Source organism: Ischnura elegans, chromosome 12, assembly GCF_921293095.1.
Source record: "Ischnura elegans chromosome 12, ioIscEleg1.1, whole genome shotgun sequence".
Lineage (NCBI taxonomy): Eukaryota > Metazoa > Arthropoda > Insecta > Odonata > Coenagrionidae > Ischnura > Ischnura elegans.
In genome coordinates, this window is record NC_060257.1 from 971096 (window position 1) to 983306 (window position 12211).

The 12211-nt window shown below is 38.6% G+C and overlaps 1 protein-coding gene across 2 annotated transcripts in view; it reads left to right on the plus strand.

Moving 5' to 3' along the window:
- LOC124168833 (cysteine-rich secretory protein 2-like) overlaps nucleotides 1–12211 on the plus strand; it is a 246204-nt gene that overhangs the window by 199814 nt on the left and 34179 nt on the right. For both annotated transcript variants that reach the window (XM_046547168.1, XM_046547167.1), the window contains exon 3: nucleotides 2989–3125. In XM_046547168.1, the coding sequence (XP_046403124.1) occupies nucleotides 2989–3125 (137 nt within the window). The remainder of the gene's footprint in view (nucleotides 1–2988; nucleotides 3126–12211) is intronic.

Below are 12211 nucleotides of genomic sequence, written 5' to 3' on the forward strand. Positions count from 1 at the left end.
AACGACTGGAGAGATATGACTAAGCCCAAATAAGTAATAATAAAACTTATTTTGAGAGGGGCACATTCTCCTGTTTCTTGTTTTAGCAATGGTAAGACTTTTTGATTACTTAAAAAATTAAATAATAAGTTGACACGGCAAAATAAAATGACGGTTATGTGCGGATTCAACAACTGAATAGATAGGATTCTAATATCAGAAAAAACACAGTTACCACAGGCTTGCTTCGTTGAATCTGAAGAAATTGAGTTTTGGGAGATAGACATAAATTGCCAATTCTCTCATGGATCACGAGTGCTTGGTGAAAAAAGAAAAATCATGAGACAAATTTACAGGTAGTGCTATAAACGCATCTCGGAAAATCAGCCGGGTCAGGATGTGCATTGCTGCCAACGCTTCAATGGCCTTCTCTGCCACCGCCATCAAGGAGTACAGATAGGTAGTGCCGGGTTTATATACACATTTGGGGCTGTTCAGTCTTCTCTGATTACTCCGTCTTTGGTATCATTTTCCCTCTTAGCTCACTCATTTGTTTGATGATTGGATTCCAAGTTTATAGCTCAAATAGTATAGTCTATATGTAAATATAATTTTAATATAGTTTATAGTGAAATACTTTCGAATTTTCCACGCAATTGTCGTTCGAAGACTCAACGACTGAAAAGCCCACTGTGCGCTGAGCGGTCGCAAAGGATGCTGGCCATCTGTTCACGAGAATACCTACCAAGCTTTGCTTAGGTTGAATCCCGCATCTCTATTCATTAAATATTATTTGCGAGCCTTATTTCAATCGCCTCTTTGGCAAGCCGATCCCACTATCCATTTGCCTTACAAAGGATATTGATTTAATTGAACTGAATGGCATAATCGTATTTAACACAATGGTCGGATACGGCAGATTTCTCCCGGTATCCAAGTCTAATGCAGCGTTTGTGCTCCGATATCCTGGTTTCACTTGTTCTTCCCGCTTACCCATCTCTGAAGCCACTCATACTATCAAAGGGATGACTTCAGGGGAGCAATGTCCGTATGGACCTGGCTGATTTCCCGAGAGGAGTTCATTAGCAAGATTCGCCGTGAAAGCATCAATCCCTCATCATTCACCTCTGCGGGGAGGAAACGCATCGCACAATCCTCCCTTCGAAGACCTGAGGAAGGAGAGGGCCTGCCTCCTTAGATCTCTAATATTTCTCCTGCTGTGTATGAGCCATGGCGTCATACCTAGTTTCGCCAAGGTTCAATCAAGTCGTTCCGTGCATAACTAACTACGGAGAGGGCCGGTCGAGCACTAGTCCGGGAAGGAACACACTACAAGAGAAGAGCCCTAGATTAAAACGCGAGTGAGTTGAGGTTCACGCGTCTACAACTAGCGGCCTCTCTCGCACCCACGGATTGCGAGTTCAACCAGCACCCTCTCTTTCACCCATCAACACTGCTCAAGGGGAGCTACAGATACGGAAGGATGCGGCCAGGCAAATGAAGAGATTCAACCAACTGCTCCCACCAAAGAAAAATGTCTGTCCATCAGACTACAGCAGGACCATTATTGACCTTTCAGAGGAGGTCTTAGACGAACCTTCTCAATCTGTTTTGGCAAAAGGACATAACTTCGCTCCCGTACCCTGGACAATTCCGTACCCTGACATCATCGGCGGGATAGAACAAAAAGCTATCAAATGAAGAAGCCGTGGAAGTCAGAGGAGAAGTGTCCACGGTCCTAAAAAGGGCCGAATTGTCCAAGTCCAGAATCACAAGGGAAAACGTGCAGCTCTTCACCGCCTCCGAAACAATACTGATATCGTCATCTCGTCATCGGGGAGTGATAAAAAACAAGACCTTCACCAAGTAGGCAAAATATAGCCTCGGAAGAATGGGAGAAGCTAGTACCTACCACAAGTTCCAGTTCCGCCAAGATTATACGACCGACCAAAAATCCATAAAGACGGAGTTCCTCTGAGGCCCATCGTAAGAGCCACCGATTTTCCGACCTGGCAAAATATCTTACCTGCATCATCTAACCCCTGTCAGAACCCGATCGGAATACTCAGATCAAAAACTTATCAGAATTCGTCAAGATCCTTCAAAACGTCCAATGAGGTCAAAGTGACATAATGGTCAGTTTCAATGTTGTCTCACTATTCACCAGGGTACCCCTGAGGGGAATGCTTAGGGCTAAACATAGCGGGAACATAGAGTAAATATTCGTCAAGAGATGGAACTACCGCCGGGAGAACCTCAGTGCCATATGATAGTAACTACGTCCCACATTTCCCAAAATCTACTACACCCTAGCAATCAGTCCTCAGTCCACACCTCTCACGTTTCCCTCCCGTACATACCCCCCTCCCCCTCTCCAAGCTTTTATCTTTTTCTGAACACATACTGATGGCAGTAATAACCCTTAAGTTAGCCTTGTTTTTGAAAATATCAACACTGTCATCTGATCCGCTCTGGGCAGTATCTCTTTCAACTCAGCAATTCCAAGTGGTGCCTTTAAATGCAAGTTTTAAGAAATTAAAACCATTTGAGGTAGAAATAACGAAAATTTGCAACAATTTTATTCCTTTCTTAATTAAAAATACTTATAATGATTTTTCTCCACACATTTTTGATAACATTATTTCAACCGTGATACATTAAAATTTAACTCATGTAACTAACAAGCTCCGCAATGAGGGAAATTGTGGAGACCCTGAGAAAAATATTTCCTTAAAAGAAAATATAGCATAAAAAGACATTGATGGGTAAAAATAGGTGTTTTAGGCTGTGAAAAATGGCCTTAACTTCACCCTATGTGAAATTATCACATCATAAAATTTCTTTATGTATAACCATTTACCATCCATCACACTTTGTGGAACGGCCATGAATGGCCCAGATGAGAGGCAAGCATATCCATTCAGCCACAGTTATTTCTTAGAGTCACCATGTTGAGTAACTATAACTATCTGCACTAGCCTCTTCATGTTACCTTTCTTTCAATTTCAGAGCCAAAAGTGTTTGGGGACCGCATACCAGTGAAACTCCTTACACCCACCAACAGAAAAGTCCAGAGGAAAATCGCGTACTACCACAACTTCTTCCGATCTCGAGTCTCTCCTCCCGCCTCTGATATGCTGAGCATGGTATGTAAATAAATTGAATCCGCCAAACTTCCAATCCATAATCACTACCATAGTATATACCACTCACCAACTCACGCAAATCTTCAAGGTATGCTACTAAAAATCCGTACCTTGATACAACCAAAGCGCTCATACACCGATGTGAAATTAAATATAGATCTATGAAGTACAAACGAAATAATAAATTGCTTAATGTTACATTGCGCTGAAGGATACATATTGAATGTATGGATACAAATGGTCGAATATGTATAACTGTGTGTAGTACATTAAGGTCGTTATTCTAAGACCGTGATGAAGGCATTGCATAGTGAATCATTGTGTCTATAGGACTGTTACAGTAATTTATTTGGTAGTGGGATTAAAAATGAAATGTGTAGATGAAGAGCTCCAATTTTGATTTGATACTTTAAGTTTTATACATTATTAACTTGTTAAAAATGGAAATACAACAAGATGCTATTATTATTAAAGTATTATACCGATTAAAGAATGTTTCCATGGAGAACTTAAGAAGCATTCTGGTAGCCTCCACTTCGCTCAGGCACTTCCCTTTTCAATTCGAGTAAGGCCCACTCCCTTTCATGTTATCGGTAACATAATTCTTGCAGTATAGGTCAAATGAATATGATGCAAAAAAGTTGTTAGCCAACTTTTCAGTTTATTTAAAACTATCATCAGGGCTATGAATGGAAACATGAGAACAATATAAAATACAATGGTATACAATATTTTTACATAAGTAAATGTTACGAAATAGTTTTTTTTTTTCGCAATAATAAAATTTAAAAAACATATATATATATGAGAAGAGAATACACAAATATTTTTGACATACCATAGCTTTGCACATATTTACTGATATTACGTTACTAAGCTCTTACCAAACCTAGTTACCATTACTTTTGATTAAATAAATAAATAATTAATCAACATAATAAATTAATCATAATAATTGCCAAATTCTCGGAGAACATTCCGATAAATATGACTTATTGTCTGTAGAGCCATGTCATTTATCGTCGTTAGCAATATCATGACTTTCTTAGACAGTCGTAACTTCCTCCATGGCTGTCAGCACGGATTCCGAAAAGGTATATCATGCGGAACACAACTCGCGCTCTTTCTGCGACTTTCTCAATGATCGTAAACAAAAAATAGTTCATGAGGAAATTAGCTCTGATTTAGTTTAAGTGACATCACAAGGAACCGTAATCGACCCCCTTTTGTTCAATATATATATATTAATTACCTCTGCTCCCGAGTTAACAGTAAAATACTTTTTATTTGCCAACGACGCTGTCATCTATCGCAAAATTAGTGATCACTATGACTATGGAATTCTATCATTGGACTTAAAAAGTGTTTATTCGTGGAGCCAAGAGGAAACTAAAACTTAATCGGAGCAAATGCACGGTGGTACATTTTTTGCAGAGTTTGTCCAGCTATAGCCATGTTTATGCAGTGGATGGTATTAACATAAAGGCAACAGACGAAGTGAAGTACCTGGGAGTTACGTCAAAGCTATCGTGGGGAACACATATAAGAAATATTTACGTCATAGCCCTCAAGAAATGAGGATTCGTCTAGCGTATTGTGGGAAGATTTTCGGATGAGAAAGTAAAAGAAAGGAGTTATTTCGCACTCCTCCGACCGCACCTTTAGTATGCAGCGAGCATATGGGATCCGGTGCAGAATGGTTAAATTTTTGAGCTGAATTAAAAACATAGGAAGGCCGCGCGATTCGTCAAAAAGGGCTGCGGGCGCACACAGCTCACAGGGAGCTGAAATCGAAAAATGCTGAAAGCTAAAAATCGCTGTTGGCGTAAATATTGCTAAATTAATGAAACTTTCAGCAAATTCTGTATTTCAAAGATACAATGAAACTTATTTAGGACGATGGAGGCCATAACATTTTTTAAGAGGGTAATAAAACTAAAAAAGGTAAAAGTGATACGGGAACCCTAGTTGCCAGGGGCAACTCAAAATTTTGATACGGAAATATCAATGAAAGATACAATTTTTTATGCTGTTGACAGTGAATTAGCTATCTGATAGCTTTTCTTAAGGTAAGTAATGATTTAAAATTGCAATTGAGTCTTTAAAACCGTAAATATTGGTAATTGGTGAGTTATAATAAAGATGAATACAACTTACAAATATGTTTATTGCTACTTGCTCAAAAAAAGTGCCAATTTATATCCTATTCTGAGTCAGAGAATGAAGACTTCGCACATTATAAAATATTTTTGCTATTAATTGGAAGATTTTTTTTACCTCTAGTTTTTTTTTACTTCACCTGGAACACCCACAGATTAAGAATTAAAGGATCTGATGTAAGCTGAATTGTATGGAAAGGTCATGGTTCGAGGCAATCCTAGAAACTTTCCTGGTGTGTTTTTCACAATATCTTCCTCTATACTTGTGGCGGGCTTCCAACTCCTCTTTGGAAAGCTGCTCAATAGGAAGCATGGCATTTTTCACAATTTCCGCCTCATGTATTAAAACTTTGTGAATAGTTGGTGGCATGTGATACCATGGATAAAGTAGTAGTTTTAAGGCATTAAATAACATCCAAAGTAGTGATTAAGAAAACCCACTGAGATGAAAAGTTGTCATAAATCTACTATTCATTCTCAGGCACTCATCTCACTTTTGAAAATATTGATGAAAAAGCATTATTTGAATGAAGGCCTCAAGCAACGTTTTTAATTACTCTGCCCCTTCCAAAACAAGGTTTTTTTCGTAAAAACTCCAAAAAGATTCGAACCGAATCTGCTCCATGGACCCTCTATTTGCCAAGATCACCCTATGTCAATCTTGGCGAGACACTTCCATTGTATTCATAACTTGGCAACTTCTCTGTGAACGTCCTTCGGCACAAACTTTAACAAGGAATACTGAAAGGAGACTAATGTTGTGCCCTCGGTTACAAATGAGAGAGCCAATCGGCCAAACGGCATATTTTGGGAAAACGCGATTTGTAGAATGAAAACATTTGCGCGTGTTCATATTGAAAGAACAAATCTGGGTGCATAAAGGGGTAGCCGCCGAGGACAAAGGGCTTGGGGAGCGCGCGTACCGTTTACGTTTAGGTTTATTGCCGTACGCACGTAGCTTGCGCACAAAGAACCAGCGGTAAACCATTAGAAGAGGGTACATACCATACATATACCGAAAATATAAGCAGTTGAATGCAATGCACTCAAAATTTAGGGAAAATTTATTCTCTCTAACGGACTGTCACGCTAAGTTCCTGAGCGCCTACGCCGTATATTGTGGATCACGGGCGCGACAACCGCTCGACATCATTATTTTTTACTTTACCACGAAAAATCGGAGGGGTGCAAGTTGGAGCAAGATTTTTATTTTGCGTCAACTAATACACTTCACTCTTAACTCCCAGTGCAAAGCTGGGGGTTGAGCTTCAATTGGCATTGAAACTGTAAAAAGGAAAATACTCAGACGGCCGTATATATTAATATATATAATATAGACTAACTCTCGGTGTAAATATCTCAGGCGCGGCAATCGGCGGTGACTAGATTCATCCTAGCTTTGGGTGAAAAATTAACGAAAAACGGCGATATTTTAAACCAATCATAAAGTTGATAAAAAACAATTTACTCTGGCAAAAGTTCGCTTTCGTTTAATTAAAAGAACAGTACTATCAATGAATATCCTCAAAAATTCCGAATCATTAATTGTAATTCATTGCTTGGGGAACAAACAAACTTTTTCGTAAAAATCGTGTACTCAAGATTTCGTAGATTTTAATGATTTTTGGCCGGCTATAAAAATTAATCATATTATTTTGAAAAAAATATTAACTTCAGTTTTACATGCACCGGACATCCTAAAATTATGATATACTACTCACGGTGTGAAATGAAAAAGTCGATATTTTGATTTTTGGCCAGCTTTTTCCGATTTCAGCCCACTGTGCAGCGTTACCGAGATGTTTATCGAATTAGGATGGAAGATTTGGAGCCGCTAGAGACACGGAGGCTGCGCGCTAGGCTTAGATTGCTTAAACCATTGAGAATGGATCTTAAAGAGCGATACGGGGAACAATATTAGAGCCCCACTATTTCCAAGTTCGGCAGAATCGATAAATTAAGAGAGATATTTTGCCGAACAGATAGATATGCGAATTCCTTTTTCCCCCGAACCATAAAGGACTTTTATAAATTTTATGCGCAAATGGCTGGAGTCCTAACACTCTCTACCTTACGCATTTAAGGCGGCTTGCGAGGTAGTATGTATATATAGATGAATTGAAAATTTTCAAAAGATATTGCTGATCAGTGCCCAGCTTATTTAAGTCAATTTCGGGAGACAATGTCGGTGGCATTGGTTCAAACCCTATCACAGCATTGTGGCATTCTTGAAGGTGTGGGCAAATGGGTCCTTAATTTGGGCCCCGCCCTCCCAATTTTTGTGTCGCTATGCTAAGTCAACTTAGTGCAAATAGCTAATAGACTACTGTAAGGGACGTTGGAATTGTGCTTGTAGCAGACGGATGAAGCCTGCGGTATTCACGTGGCACCATCATATCCAATTCCTTTTGAATTTGGCCTTTCTACTTTTTCTTTCGCAAAGAAATCGAAAATCGCCCTTTTATGATCCTCCTTCGGGGGAGGCAAACTCCAAAAAGCGTTCTTCAATTATCCCCCATTATGTTCTTCTCCAGCCTTTGATTGATAAACCCTCTTGTCTGTATTTATCAGTACAAGTGTATATAGTCCTCCATTCCATTAAAGTGCAGCCCTTAGATGACACACCATGAAAACAAAAAGAAAGATTTTTCGCCAGCTAAAGTTGCGCGGAAGATGATTGCTGCTGCTGGGAGGGTTGTTGGATATAATTCGCTCACCTGCACACCACACTTGGCAGACGCATTTTCCCCGCACAAGGTCCTGGTTGATTTTAATTGCAATATTCGTTTCACGAGGAACACAGTGAACAAATCGGCTAACTTCTCCTATGTTTACTTTTCTTCCGATGAATTGATGAAAAAATTTCTTGATACTGTTTGCCCTTGAAAGAATTGACGATGTGGACAAAACGCTCTCCGACGATTCTCAATAGAATTTTTTCCTCAATTGCTGAGTGTCTGTGGGATTGAATCCGGAAGCTATTACCTTTCGTTTCGTTTGCTGGTCTCTCAAAAATGTTTCTTCATTGCGCGGAACTTCAAACTCCTTCTTGTATTTACACGCACAAATATCGAATAATTTCAAAAGTTCCTTTAAAAATGAGTGTTGTTTGCCAATTTATTAACCATTCTATTGTCCGCTAAATCCATTTAATCACAGCAGACCATATCGAAAGAGAAGTGCGTCTCCGAGGTTTGCACACCTTTCTAGCTAGTGACCACTTCTTGTGGGCCACACTTAGGCTGCTCGCCTGCGTTCGTTCTCGGATCAATAACAATCGTGAGAAGTACAAAAATATTTTATGACTGCTCTTAAATTTGATAGCATCGATTTGCTTTACGCCGACGAGACGCCACAAAAGGGACAACTCGCCTCACTACGCATTCTTTTCTTCTGCCGAATTATATTACTGAAGTTAATCGCCCTCCTAGATTTAAAAAAAAATTCAAAAAAATTCCAATCAAGAATTCGCTAAGGGCTTCACAACTATCATTATCAGATGCAAATTTCAAGTTTGTAGCAATATATTTCGTGAAAAATATTTTTAGCGTTAGATGTTAGCTGTCTACATTTAAATAGTCTATATATTTAACGAACAACAGTTAACTTATTAGTACAATCCGAAATTATGTAAAGCAAATTCAATTTTTCAATCAAAAGATCAAAAAGATCATTAGAAAAATAATAATTTAACATTAATTGCAATGCAGTCAAAATAGACTATCAACGCTACTTCCACAAAAATAGATGCTTTTACAATTGGATGTATGAAACTAACCAACACAGAAATAAATGTAAGTATTCAGCTTTCCAGAAAATCAGAAGTAATAAAATATATAGAACCATTCAACATCGCACCAGAAGAACAACCAAATGTGAAAGTGCGTTTCAATAGAAAAAAGAGAACATGCTCGCGAAAATATCAGCAAAAAAAACCACTCGCGTGTACCATGTCGATAGACATTTAAATAGGCATGGGAGGCTGGGAAGAGGATTTCATGGATTAGGGACGGCTCTTGCCTTGGAAGAGAGTTTATATTTAAATAAAAGAGTCCATTTCACTACGTTAAGTCCACGATGTACGTCCATTCTCCGTATTAGTATATGGAATGCACTCAAAGGAAGAAGCCTTTCAGTGTACTTCTTGCAGAGCCCAGCGATTGCATAACAAGAGACATTCCTAGACATATTTATTAAATTTACTTTCTGGCGATTATTTTCTATCACTATTTTATCTATTATCTAGACATAAAAGTGAATTTGGCCATATCGCATCTATATATCGCATCTGTATACGCTTGCCGCGTCGCCAGACTCCCTGCCGCCGCCTGCCTGAACCGGAGTCGACCGCACGCTCGAAAAAACGATGTAAAATTCGAGGTTGCAAGTTGGAGCAAAATTTTACTTCAGATTCACAATGTAGAAGCTTCATAGAACGACTTGGTATAAGTCAGTTGGCGGAGGTAGGCGGAGGTATTTACTTTTTCTTTACGTTTATGTAAAAAATTGGCTGAAAAAAGGCTCAGCCATTTTGTATATATCTATAGTTGATGATGAAACAAAATCTTTGAAAAGCCTTCAAATGGAAGAAAAAGAATTGTTAATTACAGTTAACAGTAAGTTGGTGTTAGTTACATTAACGGTTTTGTCAATAAAACTATTAATGAAACCACTGCACGAGGACAACGTTGGCTATTTTCGAAAAAAAATGAGGGTGGTCGTTTTTCGCTAAATTTGTTCAACTTTGACCTCGAATATATTGTTAACGTGAAGGCACAGCATGGAGAGAAGCGTTTTCGGCATAATAACTTAACTTTGCTAATCATGGTTCCGTCACTTTGGTTTATCGATTTATCTATGAAACACGAGTTCCGATTGTAGAGACCGCACCCAAAAAGCTATGAGAAGTTTCTACTACTACTGCATAATCTTGCTTTAATTAGCAAAATAGTATTAATATAATTTCCACTGATATATCCAACGTTGCAAGCAATAAGGAATACACGCATTAGTTTGAAAAGTAGGTATGTGCATATTACGTTGCATTTTACACGTTAGCACTCACAGTGGCGCAGCGAGGGTTTTGGGGGAAACCCCCAGAGCTCAGAGAAATTTTTAAGTTTAACCCATTTTACTTAATTGGATTGATATTACTAATAGAATACTGTAAGGATGAATAAAATATCCCTCATAAAGCCGTGAAACTCACCATTTTGGACCATTTATCTTTAAAATTCCACAATTTATTAATCTCGCACCTACCGCTTATCCTGGTGGGTATACCAGACCCCACACACCCCGGTGTTAGTGTTGCTCCTAAACCCCCCCAGCCTTAATTTCTAGCTGCGCTCCTGAGCACTCATATAATTTTGCATCTTATATTTTCGATTGTCTTCTTTATGTGACAGTTTAGAAATTGATATGGAGATTAAAAACAAAGTTCTGACTTAATTTAGTAAAAAGTAAGACATTATTCAGATTCAGCGCACAAATATATATGATACTCCAAACACAGAACTTGAAAAACATGGTGGAATCGTAAAAATGTACGCCTATGTTTTTAGTTGTAGACCCAAACAAGAGGAGACAGACTGGAAATTCAAACTGTACAAATCTGCACTTGGCTCGCACGTTTCTGCCTAGATAAAAAAAGACTTCGCAAAATTTCATCATCTCACATGCTCCGATCCCTTTCTCCCGCCCGTATTCCCTCCCTAGAGAACGTCACTCTCCATCCCCACCACGACCTCCACCCTCCCTTTGCTTTCGCAGACCCTCCCGCTGAGCGGGTGAGTCGTTCTAGTTCCCCCAACTCGCCGCTTGCGATGCCCTCCGACGGGTCGTGTTTTTGTCATTATTATTATTTGATTTATTACTTTACACATGCATATTTCTTGGTTTCAAAAGCTGCATTGGAAATTAACTTGGTTAGAATTTTTTGTTGTGACTGTTTTTTTTTCAAAAATAATAAATTCAATTAAATACAACATGTAAAACTTACAATTTCATATTTATGTCAATTTCGATAAGCTAGATAGAAAAAATGCAGAGACTGTTATATATTAGCGAAGGTTTCATGTCGATAGTATCGTACTCATCACTCCAATTAGAAAAATCGTTTAACCACTTTCCCCTTCACTGGACCAAAACCAAAATAGAAGGCTTAGAAAGATCAATATGTACATCACTCTTATCAATATCACTCTTAAAATTTAATTTACATCATCCAAAGGCTGGAACTATGACACTAATACCTCGGTATGCCATAGGGTCCTATCTCCGGAGACTAACTTTGCCTTGATATATGGAAGGTAGGGGGCAAATAGATGTACAGAATCTCCTCAAAAACCAATACAGGGATTAAAACATTTACTTATTTCACAATAAATCAAACATTTTGATGTTGCATAAATCAATAATGTATGCTGACAATAACTTAACATCAATAAACTTACCCCTATGCGGTCCAAGTAAACTTCCACTGACTCTAATACTATGCTACAGGTTCAATTATAGAGTTTATTATTTAATAATTATCCATGTCTGAAACCTTTCCCTTGTACAGTCTCCTTATATAACCATGTGATGTTGAGCTCAACTTGACATTGGACCCAATGTTTGCACCAGGCCTATCGAGCCAGCCTCGACGTTGGACCACAATGGGTTAAAAATGGCATGCCTAACAGATCATCCAACACAAGAACCATTGAATTAAAGAGAAAGGTAGAAATATGGGCCCAGAAAGAATTACATGGACGACACCTCAATGACCTCAATCAACCACATGTTGATAAAATTTCTTCAAACTGCATTGGGTGAGCTTTATGGAGAAACCGAAGGGTTCGTCAATTTGATGCAAGACTTGGTTATCCACAATAAAAATTATGCAAAGTACATACTGGGTGATAAAAGCACAACAGTTGACAA